A 17,251-nucleotide genomic window follows, 5' to 3' on the forward strand; every position below is an offset into this window, starting at 1 on the left:
TGTAAAGTGCTTAAGACTGAAACAGTAGTATGTAAACAGAAGTAAGATAAATAAAAAACAAAAACAAAAAAAGTGAAAAGTGTTTTGTCACCTTGAGCGTGTCCAGTGCAGAGAAGCGTACAGAGCACTACAATAAAGACAGAAACTTCAGACATTATCAAAGTAGCAACACTCAAATATGTCTCTGTAGGTTGTCAATCATCATAAAAAAGGAAACAGAGGATGACAACACAAGTTTGACAACATGAACCAGAAGACAGGAAACATGACAGACTAACACAGAAGACCTAAGTGAAACATAACTAAACTAAACTTAACGCAACCAAAGGCAACCAGGTACCTATCCCTGGTTTATCATTACTAGTCTTATTGTTTGTGGATCTGTATTTCTAGCTTTAGTTGTTGTTTGTTTTGTGATTTCTAGTTCTTGTGTTTTGTTCCTGTGCCCCTCATGTTTAGTTCTGTCATAGATAGATAGATAGATAGATAGTCACAGTTTGTCACTCCTGTGCCTGTGCTTTGTGTTCTCTCTGTTCAGTGTCAAGGTTGTGCCTCTGTGCCTGTCGTGTGTTTCCTGTTTTATTTTGATATCCCCTGTCCTGTGTGCAGTGTGTCTGGGTTTGCTTCCCTTGTGTTGTTAAGTCTGATTTGTCCCGCCTGTGTTGCTCCAAAAAAGTCACCAAAGGCAGATTCCAGTGTAAACGCTGTCTCCACATGGAAAACTGGACTGATACACCTCCTGCTGTCAGACCTGCAGGGTTTAGGCCTGTGGTGTTCTCCTCTGTCTCACACTGAACAAAAACTATTTTTTTGAAGTGGCACAAATAATTTGTGTGCCTTTTTATTTGATGCAGCACACCTGATTGTTCTGTAAATTTTATTTGTAAGATTTAAATGGTTATATAAAAAACGCCTGAGGCTTTGGCTGCATTTTTAGGTGAATGGTATTAAATAACTTTGTTTGCAAAATTTGTGCATAATTTTTAGAAATGTACAATTTCTATTTGCATTTCAAGTTATGAAAATGATTCGTTAAACATGTTTGTGGGTTTTACAGTAAAAAATATAACTTTTTTCTACTCGGATTTTGAATTTTTTGTCTGGATTTAGATCAATTGTGCTAATATAGTATACCAAAATGAAAAAATAACTCAAATCTCAGATATTTGAGGTTGTGCTGAAAACAATGATACCAAACAAAGCAAGATAAACAGTTTTTAAAGGTGAACTATAGAGGTAAAATCAAAAGTAGTCAAAAACAGCTAATTATACCCGGACCCCAGAGGGTTAAGTCCTGTGTTTCTTTCTGTCATTTGTCATGTCGCACACTCATAATGCTCTGTGTTTCTTTCCTCCCTGTTCCAAGTCAATTCCTAGTTTTCAGTTTCTGGTTTATTTTCTAGTGTTTGAGTTTCTAGTTTTGCTTCATATTTGGATGAGAAGTTTTGCAGCGTTAAAGCTATCGTTTTGAGTTTACTCCTCTGTTTACGAGTCCTACACTTGGGTCCAACATCCTGCCTGCCACACAGCAAACCATGACAATAAATCTTTCTTAGATAAACTAAACCAGCTCCACACACCGACTCAGATTAGAGTGAACCATCAAAAAACATATTAATAACAAAATATGAGAGTTCTCTGATCACATGACCTGAAATAGTACAAATGACTGATACTCCGTTCTTCTTACTAAAACATTTTTATCGATCAGTATTAATCAAACAATAGATGTAATAGATGTGATGTACTCACAGAATAGGCCCAGCTCACAGAGCAAAGTGGGTCTCATCCTCACATCCAGCAGTGACACGTCTGAAAACTTCTACAACTTTCTGTAAAGAGAGAGAGTGAAGCAACAGCACACGAGACCCCAAAGAACAGAAGACGTTTTTTTTTAACTTCTTCTTTCTGCTTCCTTCCTTTTAACACAGAAATAGCAACTTAACAAGATCTGACCACAGCATGGTGTGACATCTTTATACTCTCCTGCTGCTGCAGAAACATCAAGTACTTTCTTTATGAAAAGGCCTGTAATACAAAAACTAAACCGAAAATATAGACATAGACATGCAGTAAGTTTTATTATACATCATATCATAATCATATCATATCATAATCATATCATCATATCAGCGTGACTGAGCAGCTAAAAAGGCAAAATAAGATCACAATTTCAGGATAACTTTTAAATGTGAAGTGTTTAGGTTATCTTACGTACAGAACTTTATAAACAACCAAGAAAACAGATTCATACAATAATAAGTCTTTCTTAACTGACAAAGCATTTCATTACAAAGTATTTCATTACACTAATGCAAAACAGAAATAGTGTCCTTAACCAGAAGTGGGCATGAGGCAAGAGGAAGTCCTGCCCTCTCTCTCGGGTTATACGTGCTGCTGTTTTCATGGTGATGTAAGCTGTGTCAGTGACCACACAGTGGGCTGGTTCCTGGGGAATGTGAGTAATGTTTTTAAAATCAAAACTGACATCTAATAACATTTCAAATAACATCTCAGTTTCAGAAGAAATACCACAGAGTGGGGTTTATGCAGCATTTTTCACGTTTTAATGACTATTAAACATTAATAGTGCAAGCCACATTTATAAAACAGTTCATTTTGTACACTTTAAATACTTTAAAAACCTCACATCCACAACTAGTTTTAAACACTGGATATGGTTTCTCGTCCACCGAAGAATCAAGAGGCTGCTTCTCCAAAAGCTGGTGACTGTCCTGGAGCCATGCAGGCAAATAAAACTAACTTATTGTTACTGTTTCTTCAAACAGCTCTATAGTTGACAGTTATTGTGTAGATTAATAATTACTTTCTTGAACTACTACAAGTTTGGACCTGAGCTTCTTGGAGGTGAGACATGTGTCTCATGTTCAGGTGCTTTCTGACACCCACATCACACCATGGAGGTCTGCAATGATCAAACTACATAGTGAAATTTAAGGCTACATCCACACAAGCCCGGATAGATTTGAAAACTGCGTTTTCGTCTGAAAACCCTCCGCATCCACATTATCGTTTTCAGTCGTTTTCACAGAATTGTGCGTCCACATTGAATCAGCTGAAAACGCTAACGTTCCAGTCCTGTGCATGCGTGAAACGCAAGATGATTCGACCTGCCTCATTTCTGTCTGCCGCTTATTTACTTTCCGGCTCTTTGAAACATCGCAGCAAAATGTCGAGGAAAAGCACCGAGTTTTTTAAATGGACTAAGAAGGAGGTGGAGTTGTTGCTGCGAGTAAGAATTAAAGGATTGGGAAAAAAAGCTATCTGAACCATCTACAAACTGATATTAATCTTTAATAGGGCTGTCAAAATTGAGAGCAAACAAAACAACTGCTGTATAATGCCCTACGCTATCTTAGTTTAATTGGTCACTTGACTGCATCACATGACTAACATGTGTCATCGTTTTCAAAAAGTTTCCATTTTTGCTGTCCACACTGCGACGCAAAAGCACCGTCTTCAAATGTATGCATTTTCAAAATGTTGCTTTTTTCCTTCACTGTTGACGGGAGGCCAAAATGGAGAGAAAAAGATGCGCTTTCAAATGAAAACGTATTAGTGTGGACGTACCCTAAGACTGCCTTCACAAAGGACCCATCCCAACATGTAGCTATTAGAGTTGGATGACCGGTCTCGAGACTCCACTTTTACATGGTCTTGGTCTTGTCTTGGTCTCGATGGACTTTGGTCTTGTTTTGGTCTCACTGTCTCGGTCTTGCTGTCTCAGATTGACATAGTGGTCGGGAGATTTGGAGTCAACAGTATCAATGACACACAACGTAACGTACAATAATGTGTCATGCGTAAAAGCATCAGCTCTAAGAGCCATGCTTAGAGAGTGCTTTGTAGTGAATCAGAGTCGACTCCCATTGAGCGAGACTTACTTAATTTCCTTTCGCTGCTCAGCTCTCACACAGTGGCTCAGCTATGCTCCAATCCCTCCATATTGTGGCCAATCACATACGAGGATATAGGATAATATCAGTATGTGAAAAACAGAGAGGGTGAGAGACGCAACAGTCAAGTAGAGCATGGGTCTGTCCTCTTCTGAGTGAGACAGTAGACAGCAGTGAGGAGGGCTGTGCAAGTGCATCGCAAAAACACATAAATATGCCTGACACCTGTAAACGAAGCAGCATCTGGCTGCGGTTTAAAGACTTTTTTGTCTTGGTCTTGTCTCGACTTTGTCTTGGTCTTGACTCGGTCTGTGACCCTCTGGTCTTGGTATTGTCTTGGTCTTGGTTTAGGCAGTCTTGACTAGAGAGCGAGAGCGAGAAGAGGTTTGGCCCAGCCTTGAGGCCCTGCTGCAGGAACAGTGTAAAGATGCCACCACAAAGGAGCCAACAAAGACAAAGAGCCTCATCCTCTGTCTTCAGACTCTGACTCAGATGAGGAAGCCCAGTGTAAAAGGGCCCCGAGTTTGTACAGAGCAGAAACCGCCATCAGCGAGACAGACTGCCCGTTGCAGTGGTGGGCCAGTTGAGCAGGGACCCACCCACAGCTTTCTGTCCTGGAAACGCTCTCAAAAACACATACATTTCAAAACAGAGCTGTCCGGTCGCAGTGTGGACACTCAAAAACGCAGACTTTCTAAATTGATGATGCATTTTAGTCATGTGATGGAGTCATGTGACCAATTAAACAAAGATAGCGGAGTGCTTTATACAGCAGTTGTTTTGATTGCTTTCAATTTTGACAGCACTATTAAAGATTAATATCAGTTTATACATGCTCCAGATAGCTTTTCTTCAAATTCTTTAATCACCAGGACTGGAACGTAAGCGTTTTCGGCCATTTCAATGTGGACGCACAACTCTGTGAAAACAACTGAAAATGCTAGTGTGGACGAAAACGCCGTTTTCAAATCTATCGGGGCTAGTGTGGACGTAGCCTTAGAGACTCTGCTGATCGTCTGCCCCGCGATGATGCATTCTCTCACTAAGCTTGGTTTAGCTTGTCTGCAGGCTTTATTAAATGGAAAACTTCCACAACACTGCCTTATTTTTTTAAGAAGAAAAACTGCATTTATGTTGAAATTTTTAGTGTTATTATTTAAAGACAGTGTACTTAAAGTACTTAAAATAGCACTTTATTTTAAGTCTGCCCAATTTTGGCCATTATTTTTGTTTCTCTGTTTTGAATTGAAATGCAGTTTCAATGCTTTTTTTTCCTTAAGTTAAACGAGCTTTAATTTTACAATATTCATGTCCATGTCTATTATTTGATTCGGTTGCCCACTAAAACCCTTTTTGAATAAAATAACATTTGCATTTTGTGTATATTGAATGAACCACTGATATAGTGAACGAGTAGTGAAGTCTAAACATAAGATACAATAATTTCTTTTAATGAAAACTGAAGTTGAAGAGCCTCGGCACCATCTTGTGTTTTAGATGTGTAATTTTAGAGCAAGTCAGCAGGAAAGCAGAATTCCTAAGTAATGAAGACATAATTGGGTGGGAAATTCTTGTACTGTATAAACCAACACTAATAACAGGGTTCTGTTATATTACAGATGATGAAATTTAGCTAGTTATATCATAGAAGACCAAATTCAAGACTGAACCTTTAGCTGACCTTTCACAGCACTAAAGGAGGAATATGGAATTAAATTAGAATTTTCTTTCCTTTTTCTAAACTTAACAATGTAGTTTTGAATGAATCACTAAGTGAAGTGCAAAATTTAAGGTCTAAATGGGATTCTGAAACAATTTATTGCAGTTTCAGGTCGAGCTGTACATAGAAGAACTATGTACAGCTCGACTCTCCCTGGCCTGTTCAACAGTCAGGTCAGGCCACAGTTCTTTATTGTCCATATATTCAGATGATCATTATGAAGGCATCTGCAAGTGAGAATGATAGATGTGCAGTGACATTTAAAGTACGTGGACTGAAGGCTCATTCGTCTTAAGAAGGGTGGCAGAAATATGATTGGACTAGACCAGTGATGTCACAATCAGCTTGACAATGTGGGAAAGTGTGATTATAGAGCTTACTTATTGAATTTACACAATGATGTGATATTATAGTATATAGTATATCAGAAATCTGTTCACTGTTTTTATTACAAATTATATCAGTAAGGAAGCTGACTAAATATTAACTGATAATTTATGGCAAAGGGGTGGGATTAAATAAGTGTTTACTTCTTCCCACTCCCTTTCAACATGTAAATTAATAATTTTTTTGTATGTAATTTGTACAGTATTTTTTTTTTCTTATTTTCTTTTCTAAATGTACTTGTATATTGTTCACATGTTGAAATAAATTACCAATCAATCAATCAATCAATCAATCAATCAATCAATCAATCTCAACTGACAAAGCTGAGCTTTACTAATGTAAGTTATTGCATTACACTAATGCATGGTGATACAAATCTTTCCATTCAGGTAAAATTGTGGCTTGGTCACAAATTCAGCCACAGGAAGTGAATGAGCTAAAACAAATAGAAATGGAGTCTTCAAACAAAAATGAAGTCCTGCCCCCTGTCTCTGTTTGTCTCTGTTTCTTGACGTAGCTGCTGCATTATTGCAGAACGAGTGTTTTTTTTTTGTTTTTTTTTTAAAATAAACCACACAGTGAGCCTCATCCAAAGGGGGAAACATTTCAGAAATCTAACTTGAACTGATGTGAAAATGGCACAGTCTTCAAACACTGTATGAATATTGTAAGCACATTTGTGTTTCTTGTTAGGTTTCCTGATGCACATATTTTTTTTATAGATTTTTTTTATAGTTAACCTGCAGCCTAACAAAGCAAAAGAGATGTAAATGACTACACTTGATAGCTTGTTCTCATATTGGTGTTTAAGACATTTTATTATTAAAGTTTCCTGATTTTCCTTATTTTATTATACACTTTGCAGGGATAAGAAGAAGAAGTTATACGAGAAAAGGTAGAAATACGATGAAGAAGTCTGCTTTGCTGTTTGGTCCCAGTAAAGTGATCCTTTACATTACTGCCATCTTGTGTCCCGCAGTTGGTTACTGTCACTGAAACCTCCACTTCTTTTCATGCTCATAGGAAAGCTCTCTCTCTCTCTCTCTCTCTCTCTAATGGGCGTGCCCCTCTCACACACTGTTTAAGCTTTTTGATTCATATTTTTTAAAATCAAATATTTAAAAAAAATAATGATGAAAGAAATAGAATATGAAGTATTTAAAATGAGCTCAAATGTAAATATATGAAGCAGTAATGTTGATGTGTGTGTAGTGAAAGTATTCCTTCTGTGAAAGGACCGCTGTTATCTACCCGAACAAATGTGACTGGAGTTTGTTTTAGAACTTAGATTTTATGCTATTTATGCCTTATTTGCTGCTCTTTTTAAAACTTATTCTTTTTAAACTGTATTGTGTTACGGGTTCAAATATTGAGGGTGAGCACAAAAAACAACAATTGGTCCAGGAGAGTCGGTCAAACAATGATTTTAATGAACACACGCATGGGGAGATGAACACTGCACACAGACAGCATCGATCTCTGCCCAATAATACACAAGCAGTTGTTTTTATAACATCAGGGTATCATTTATGACATCCCCTCATGCGTCAAAGCAGATACAATACATGCATAAGTTTCAAAACCACAAATGTTCTGTTGACGACTTTTGACACATTTAAAAGGACATCTTCTCCGTCTCGAGGCCAGGTGCTTCCTATTAATCTTCTAACTCTCGCTTATCTCCTGGAGCAAACTGTCCCTTAGGCAGACACAATCTTACAGTCACAAGCTTTTGCAAACTATTATTTGAACTCTTACCTAAACATGAGTCTAACTACTGTTTGTGTGTGTATGTCTCGACCTCAAAATGCACTCAGCCTCACCCCGCCCGTTGACGCTTCTGACCTTTAACCAGACAGAAGCTCTCTGTGATAGGTGTAATAATCTTAACTAAGAACATGTGTAATCTATTGGATAAATGCTTTGATGAAATGATAATTAATGTAATGGTAATGATGGTTATGAATAGTAGCAGTAAAATATTTCCCTGATCTCCACAATTGCTTATTACACTGTAGAGGCTGGTGAGAAACAGTATTTCGTTTCAGGCTGGGTAACACCATACGAAATGACAGTAAACTTCTTGAGTCTTGAGTCTAGTGGGATATTTTCAGAGTATTTGAGTACTTCTTTTCCTTAAGGAATGGTTTAAAAAATTCCTCCAGCACTTGCTATTAACAGCTAATCATAAATTATGTGATAATGGTAGCTAATTTACTGATAATTCTTATGAATTGTTATCAATACAGAAAGGTGAAGATGTCCATGTAGAGTGAACCCAGACAGAAAATATGTGTTTAATCTGGTCAAATTGATCTTGAAAATGACTGAACATCCAGCCTGTAGAGCTGTCCACACAACAGCTCAGGATCATGCTGCTCTCTGGAGCTACATCACACGGGTCACCCGGTTTCCTAAAGAGCAAAGCACAAAAAAATTAAAGATACATTTACAATTTCAAATATCTTCAGCTTAAATGAGCAGAATTGAGCAATAATGAGCACATTAGGTGAATGCTCTCTTTCAGGGAGTTAATGACCAACACTGAACATCTGTATAATATACTCTCAGTCTGAAACAGCTGTGCACTATATTAAAATTGTGGGTGTAATCAATTTCTGCCCAAACTAAAATAATAATGTTAGTATTGATTTTAATGATAATCACTGTTATTTTATAACCACACATTTTCCACTAACTATACATTAAAGTTGATACTGTACCGTTTTCAGTATTTCCAGAGCCTCTGATTGTCTCATAGACACAACGATCACCTACAAGTCAGAGAAAATGAGTCACCACATGTCTGTGATACTAATGTAAACACAAGTATTCTTGTCAGTAACATTTATATTAAAATACAATGAGATAAGCTTTGTTGTCAGTGTAAGCACAAACATACCCTGAAATTGGAAAATTTGTTATTACTTATAAATGCTGTAAATCAGCGGTCCCCAACCCCTGGGCCTCGGACCAATACCGGTCCGTGAGAGTTGACGCTCAGGTGTGAAATGTATGGTTTTCAGGGTTTTTATCGCTTTTCAGCGTTGTTTTGTTATCGTTTTTATCGTTAACTCAGTTTTCCTTGGTCTTTTCACGTGTGTTGTGAATAAATATTTTTTTCGGTACCGGTACTAGTTTTATTTTGTTGTATTTATCCGCAACACCTTAAAGGCCGGTCCGTGAAAATATTGTCGGGCATAAACCAGTCCGTGGCGCAAAAAAGGTTGGGGACCGCCGCTTTATATGATTAAATGTTGTTATTGTCTTAGTTTTGTTTAATTCAACAGTGTTAAAGCTGCAGCAGAGAAAGGCATCAGGATATTTTAAACTAGATGGAAAACTAACCATGAAGAAGAGAGGAGTAGACTTGTTGATTTTCATCCTGACTCACCCTCTGCTCATCGGCAGAACCTTTAACAATTTAAAATGAAAATTTGCATTTACATGGTTATGTATTACACATTTTTGCAAACGGTTTCCAGTTTAGGAACGTTGCCCATTCAAACACTTTAAAGAGTGAAAAGAGTCTCACCTTTCTTTCTGTAGAGGTTTTTGAACAGGAACAGGAGGAAAATAAATATGACTCCAAAAATGAGTCCAGTGATCATCAGAAGAAGAAATAAAGAACTGGACACAGCTACTGCAAATAAGAAAAATGAACTGTTAACTTTAATAAACTGAACTGAACTTGCTGTTTAAATTCTCAGGGATTTATATCCCTGTGTGTGTGTGACTGTGACAGGAAGATGGCGCCTTTCTTCGGCTCGACGTCTACCTGCCTACGCTGTATTGTATGTTATGTTTTTATATCAGCCCTGACGTTTAATATATGGAGCTATGCTGCTGTGATTTACGACCGTTCTTCCTTGCTCCACATCAAAGAGTCTATGGAACGTCTTTATGATGACTGGGACAGTTATAGAAAAACTTTCCCCCCACCATTTGTGCAATCTTCCACCTCACCGGATTACTTCTTGCTACCGGCGAAACGTGCCCTAAGCAATTCCAAGAAGAAATCGAGGAAAAGAGGCTGTAGGGCCGGCATCCAGGTACACATCAAACGAGCCTACAGATCGGAGATCTCCCGACTCGTCTGGAGGCGTCCCCGGTTTCTGCTACCAGTTACCCTTCCGGATTTGATTGGAAACACGTACTTGCAGCCACTACAGCGTGGATCCTACCCATCTGATGCTCTGGATTTTGCCGACTATCCCCCCACCACTGCGCCCTCACAGCCCGCATCGCACAACCGGTGGTTGGCCCCGCCGGTTCCGTGGCGCTGCTGGAGACCTCGCGTGCGGACACGGTGTTTGCTGTCAATTCCACTCCGACAAGCTGATGGGAAACCTGCGCTGCCAGCTTTTAATCGGATTGCGCTCTTGAACGCCCGCTCCATCGCAAACAAATCCTTCTCTCTGAATGAGCTCTTCACAAGGAAAAGCCTGGACTTTCTGTTTCTCACCGAAACATGGCAGAGGGATGGCGAATTTGTTCACCTAAACGAACTGCGTCCTGCAGACTGCTCTTACTTGGGCGCCCCCCGTTTAGGTCGCCGTGGTGGAGGTCTTGCCGTTGTCTTTAAGGACAGTTTCATCTGCAGAGGTATGCAAACTGAAAACTATTCTTCCTTTGAGTCGCAAACAATTAAGGTGGGCTCTACGAACATATTTTATTGTGTTTTAGTCTATCGCCCTCCTGGCCCTGCTACTGAGTTCTTAAAGGATTTTATGGACTTCTTATCTTCTATTATCAAGCTGGAGAAAGTTTTAATTCTTGGGGATTTTAACATTCATATTGATGATGCCTCATCTAACTCTGCAGCTGAACTTCTATCTATATCTGAGTCTTTTAACTTTGTCCAACATGTCTCTGGTCCAACCCATTTAAAAGGTCATACCTTGGACCTTGTTTTTTCCTTGGGCCTCAACATTGGCAATGTGTTTGCTGAGGATGTACATTTGAGTGACCATAATTGTATCTTTGTTGAACTTAATTTTAGCTCTAAACAGACGCCTGTGAAGTTAAAAACTCATAGACGCATAATAACTGAGACTACTGCTGAGAGGTTCTCCATTATGTTTGACAGGTCTCCACTTTTTACCGGAAACGATGTAAATGTTCTTATTCAGTCTTTTAATAGGGAATGCACATCCATTTTGGATCAAGTGGCACCTATTAAAACAAGCTCGGCTTTACAAAAGAAGACATGCCCTTGGATAAATGAGACTATCTTAAACTTAAGGAGAATATGCCGCAAAATAGAACGACTATGGAAGAAAACCAAACTTGACGTACACAGGCTCCATCTTCGAGATCTCATGCTCTCCTTAAATGACACAGTGAAAACTGTTAGATCTGAATATTTTTCTAGGCTCATAACAAAAAACAAGAGAAATCCCAAGTTTCTTTTTGACAAAGTTAGTGCTATTGTCTCCCCAGATGTGGTACCTTTAGATGTACACTCTAAAGTAGATAGTAATAAACTCCTCCGATTTTTTGTTGATAAGATTAACGACGTCAATGCTAAAATTTCCCCCAAGCTTTCTTGTTCTCCGAGTCAGGCACTCCCATTGTACTCCTGGTCAACTTTTACAACTGTAACATATGAGGAAATAGCAGCCCTGGTTGACAAAATGAAGCCATCCTCAAGCCCCTCAGACATTATCCCCACTAAGCTTTTTATTAATGCCTTTGACACCATTGGTCCTTGGGTTGTGAACCTTTTTAATGTTTCTCTTCAGACTGGGGTGTTCCCCAGCGTTTTTAAACATGCCATTGTGGAACCAAGGCTCAAAAAACCCAACCTGGACCCAACACTACTTCAAAATTTAAGACCTATCTCCAAACTCCCATTTATGTCAAAACTCCTTGAGAAGGCAGTAGCTGTCCATCTTACGGCATACTTGGAGAAATATAACATCCATGACCGTTTTCAATCTGGGTTCCGTAAATTGCATTCCACTGAGACAGCACTACTGAAAGTAACTAATGATATTATGATGTCAGCAGACTCCGGAGAATACACAGTCCTAGTCTTGTTAGACCTTACCTCAGCCTTTGATACAGTCAACCATACCATCCTGATAAACAGACTGAGAGACCTGGTTGGGATGTCTGGCTCTGTTTTAGACTGGTTTTCATCTTATATATCTGAAAGGAGTTTTAGTGTGTCTGCAAACCAGATCATGTCGGAATCTACAGAGTTGTTGTGTGGAGTTCCTCAGGGCTCTGTGCTGGGACCTATTCTGTTTTTAATATACATTCTTCCTTTAAGTCAGATAATACAGCAGTTTCCTGAAGTATCTTACCATCTTTTTGCTGACGATATTCAGCTATATTATTCGTTTAAGCCTGCTGAAGCTCATAAGCTCTCCAATCTGATTGACTGTTTAACCAACATTAAACAATGGTTGAACAATAACTGCTTACAGCTAAACCCAGACAAAACAGAAACTTTGATTATTGCACCAGGCAGTGCAATACCTGATATTAAACGGCGACTGGGTGACTTAGGTTCCTCCCAGAAACATAACCTTAGAAACTTGGGTGTCATTTTTGATGAAGCTTTTTCTTTGGAGGGACATCTAAATCAGACAGTAAGAACCTGCTTTTTTCACCTGAGGAACATTTCTAAACTTAGATCCATCGTGTCAACAAGTGAACTCGAGATGATAATACATGCTTTTATCTCTACAAGACTTGACCACTGTAACAGCCTGTTTACTTGTCTAAACATGAAAGGGCTATCCCGCCTACAGGTTGTTCAAAACTCTGCAGCGAGGCTACTGACCCGCTCGAACAAGGGTGCTCATATGACCCCTGTGTTAAAGTCGCTGCACTGGCTACCAATCAGATTCAGGTTCCATTTTAAAATTCTAGTTTTAACTTTTAGAGCATTACAGAGACAGGCACCCCCCTACATTGCTGATCTGATTCATACACATACCTCCACTCGTAACCTGAGGTCAGCAAACCAAAATCTTTTAGTGGTCCCCCACACTCGTTTTAAAACCCGAGGGGACCGATCTTTCCAAGCTGTTGCACCCAGATTGTGGAATGCACTTCCCCTATTTCTACGGGGTTTGGACTCAGTGGAGACCTTCAAAAAGCAGCTAAAGACATTTTTATTTCAAAAAGCTTTTAATTAGACCAGGGTTTTCATGGTGTATTTTATGACTGTATTATGTTTTTACCTTGTAAAGCACTTTGTGACATATGTCTGTGAAAGGTGCTATATAAATAAAGTTTACTTACTTACTTACTTACTTATATCTGCTATCACTCTCAAACCAGGGAATTTTATACATGTTAGGCATTTGTGTTAACCACAGTATTGTTGAAAGATAAATACATGCCTGTTTTAAGATCATATTATAGTGTAGTAGACAAGGTATCTACTATAAATGTTTTTGGATAAGCCACCTACAATAGATCATGAAAAATAAAATGTTTTGATCCTGCTCACCTTTAACTGACATCCAGCTCTGTGCTGACTCTCTTCCTGAGTACTGACACTTGTAGAAACCTTCATCAGACTTTGACACTGCAGAGATATTCAGCTCCCCTCGGGTATCATTTTGAATAATTTTGTCATTGTGATAAAACATCACATTGGAAAGTATTTTCTCTCTTGAACTGCAGCTCAGACTCACAGACGTTTCTTCAGTCACAGGATGAACAGGACTCACCAGGATAGGATCATAATCTGCAAAACAGGCAAATCACATTAGTTCTGGTCACACTATTAGGGATGGAAAGAGCCTTAACAACAACAACAACAACAACAAACTGAATTGCACAAAGTTAGAGTTTTTAAAACCCCCCTGTCGTGTTCACCTCCCACCCCTTACTTTAGTGTTCACGGTCACGGTTTTAACTGCTCTTAAATTAGCACAAAAGACATTTTTGAAAACCTAACTCAGTTCTTGTGGATCCTTCAGTGGATCTTTTGGTGGTCATTCGCTGGGCCATTCAGGGGGTCATTCAGTGGATCATTCAGTGAGTGAGCGAGTGAGTGGATTCCCATTCATTTCCTATGGTGGTCACTTTTGATGGGGAACACCACAGGTTTAACAAGGTGGATTAAAACACTCAAAATTCAATGAGAGAGGTGATCATCACTTTTTATGTTCTCAGCTTTAGTCACTGATCACTTTATGGTCTCTGTGTTGTCTGTGTTTCTGTCTTTCAGTATTCCCATACCTTCCTCTCTCCTCCTTGTGTTAAATTAGTCTTCTTTCTCTATCTAGTTGTCTTCTTTAGTTTTTTTAGTTACAGTTTGATCTTGTTTATCTTGTCTAGTTTTATTTCCTGTCCTTATTCTCAGGAATTTCTTGATTGTTTTCAGTTGTGTCTGGTTCCCTGCTTGTTTCATTTCCCCTCACTATCTCTTGTATATAGTTTTTTATTTTTATCTTTTCTTGTTTCGTCCGTGGAGGTGTGTGTTACCTAGGTATGCTTTCCGTGTGCTTCATGAGTGCTCCACATTATTTCTGATATTTGGATTGCATCATTTCTTTATTTACTTTGGATTTTGAATGTTGGAAATCCCAAGACTAATCAGCTTTTTTTTTTTAATGAAAAATGAAAAATCACTGTGTTATCCACATGTTTCCTGTGTCCTGCCTGTAAGTCTGCAATATAAATTTAGTGTACCAGATTTTTTAACTTTGGAGTTTTTTGTAGGAAGGAGTCTAGGCAGAGAAGTGCAGACTCCGTTCCCCTGGCCACTCTTCTATGGGCTCACTGTTGTTGTACAGGGACTGAATACGCTGTGACAACAGGCAGGGTACCCCAAGAGATGTGATCAAATGCATTCTCTAAATCCATCAAGCAAATGTAAATTGGTTGGGTAAATTGCCGCTGACAACATAGCTCCTAGGATCACTGGAATCCACAAACCCCTCCACTGTGATAAAGTGGAAATTCACAGAGGGGAAATTTCTGAACCACTGAGGAAAATATTTAGGTCTTCTTTGCCACATACAATGACTTACACCAGGTTATTGGGGTAATCATTTACATACCGTGTACAGTGATGTTGACTGCATTGCTGAAGTCTCCTGATTCAGATTCACACCAGTACACTGCAGTATCTGACTCTGATGTGGTGATTTTGTATGTAGATCCAGTCATTCTGCTCCAGTTAGAAGAGTTCAGTTGGCCATTATCAGAAAACCACCTCATTCTCGTCTTGGCAGAGTTTCCCTCACAGGTCAGTGAGACAGAGTCAGAGGTGAAGTGTTGCACTCTGTCAGGACTCACTGTGAGAGACGCTGCTGAATCAACATCTGGAAACAACATGCAGCGAAGAGTCAAAGCTCAGAGATGTTAAATATTATTTGAATTTATCTGGTATTTTTTTTACTATGTGCTAAAAAGTTATAAGTTAACAAGATGTTCGTTTTGGTCAACCTAAAAATTGTACCCTGAATAAGAATGGCAGCATTGTTATGTGTACAAATAAATAAATAAAAAAATCTCAAACAACACTATTCAAAACCTTGAGCCATGCCTCATTTCTTAATAGTTTGCAAGGAAAACGGGAAATGGAAACATGCAAACATAAATGAATGTATCATATAAGACAAGGATTGTGTGTATTACCACCTTTATTTTTTAACATAACCTGAACTCTCGTAGGCAAAATGTCTTGTAATTTATTTAACTAGTCCTCCGGAATAGTATTTAAAGAAATTAAAATGATGCCAACCAGACTACCAGTGTCGTAAAAGAATATCTGGATAGAAAAACACACAGCGGTCTCTGTTGGGAACCCTATCAAATTGTTTATTGTATGAAGAATAAACAAGTGCATCTCCATTATTATCTAACATGCATATATGTATATACACACACCAACACACACACAGGTACACACGTGGACACAAATACATGTATACATATACACATGCATACATCAACCAATGAGATAAAACACCAGAATAGCTAAAACAGAATAAAAGCGGTGTCAAAGAGATCCGAAAGCCTTTGAAAATAGATAGGTCGTCAAACTTGATTTGAAAATGACAAAAGAGGAAGAGGATTTTATAAAAGAGGGAAGACTGTTGCAGAGTCTCGGAGCAGCGATGGAGGAAGCCCTGTCACCTCTGGATTTTAACTGGGAGCGTGGAACCAGTAAAAGCATCTGACTGGAGGAACATAGAGTTCGAGTGGGTAGGTGCAGGCTAAGGAGATCTGAAATGTAAGCTGGAGCCATGGAGGGCTTTAAAAACAAATAATAAAACCTTGGAATCAATTTGGTATTTAACTGGCAGCCAATGTAAAGTTGTGAGTATCGGAGTAATACTGTCTCTCTTTGTGGTATCCGTCAGGAACCTTGTGGCTGCATTTTGAACAAGTTGCAGGTGGGACAGGCTTGATTGACAGACGCGTAAATAAAGAGAGTTACAGTATTCAAGATGTGATGAAATAAAGGCATGGATAACGGTTTCCAGATCTTTAGATGACAAGATAGTTTTGAGTTTAGAAATGCTCCTGAGCTGGAAGAAACTGCCACAAACAACTGAATTTCTTTGTTTGTACAACTTGAGGGTATGAAAACAAGATTTTTAACATGGGGATGTAGATTACCTGATCGTGGGCCCAAGTCATTTCTTATGAGACTAACAGAATCTTGGTTGCCAAAAATTCTAATGTCACTTTTGTCATGGTTTAGTTTGAGAAAGTTCAAAGACATCCAGCAATTTATGTCACTAAGACAATCTGAAACTTTCTGCAATGTGCTATCAACGCCTGGTTTTAAAGAGAGATGTGTATCATCTGCATTAGAGTGATAGGAAATTTGGTGTGTCTGAAAAATAGAGCCTAATGGGAGCATGTATAGGGAGAATAAGACAGGGCCCAGAATAGAGCCCTGAGGTATTCCACAAGCAAGTGTAGCAGGGCAAGAGTATTTATTTCCCTGGAGCTTGCAAAGAAAAGAGTCTGGACTTCTTTAAGTTGCTTGAAGACGTTTCACCTCTCATCCGAGAGGCTTCTTCAGTTCTAAGGTCAAATGGTGGAGAGTCCCAGATATAAACCTGGTGGGAGTGTCCCCCCACAGAGGGACAAAAGGACCCCCTGATGATCCTCTAATCGCCTGAGCCAAGGTGTGAAACTGGGTGTGGGTCCCAATCAGCCAGAGTTTCGGGTGAGTTCATTGTGAAACCTGGCCCCACCTTATCATGCAAATTCCTGAGGTCAGATGGCCCAGGGTGTGAGT

The 17,251-nt window shown here is 39.0% G+C and overlaps 2 protein-coding genes across 2 annotated transcripts in view; both read right to left on the reverse strand.

Annotated features, from left to right (window-relative positions):
* LOC148104161 (Fc receptor-like protein 5) overlaps positions 1–17,251 on the reverse strand; it is a 50,466-nt gene that overhangs the window by 13,908 nt on the left and 19,307 nt on the right. The window lies entirely within an intron of this gene.
* Positions 11,295–15,330, reverse strand: LOC102776657 (low affinity immunoglobulin gamma Fc region receptor II-like). The gene is made up of 3 exons (XM_087830553.1): positions 15,054–15,330; positions 13,493–13,732; positions 11,295–11,353 (listed from the first exon to the last, which is right to left on the reverse strand). The coding sequence occupies exons 1-3, from the start codon at positions 15,328–15,330 to the stop codon at positions 11,295–11,297; spliced, it is 576 nt and encodes a 191-aa protein (XP_087686679.1).

The sequence above is a fragment of the Neolamprologus brichardi genome, chromosome 3, assembly GCF_056152115.1.
Source record: "Neolamprologus brichardi isolate AB-2024 chromosome 3, ASM5615211v1, whole genome shotgun sequence".
Classification (NCBI taxonomy): domain Eukaryota; kingdom Metazoa; phylum Chordata; class Actinopteri; order Cichliformes; family Cichlidae; genus Neolamprologus; species Neolamprologus brichardi.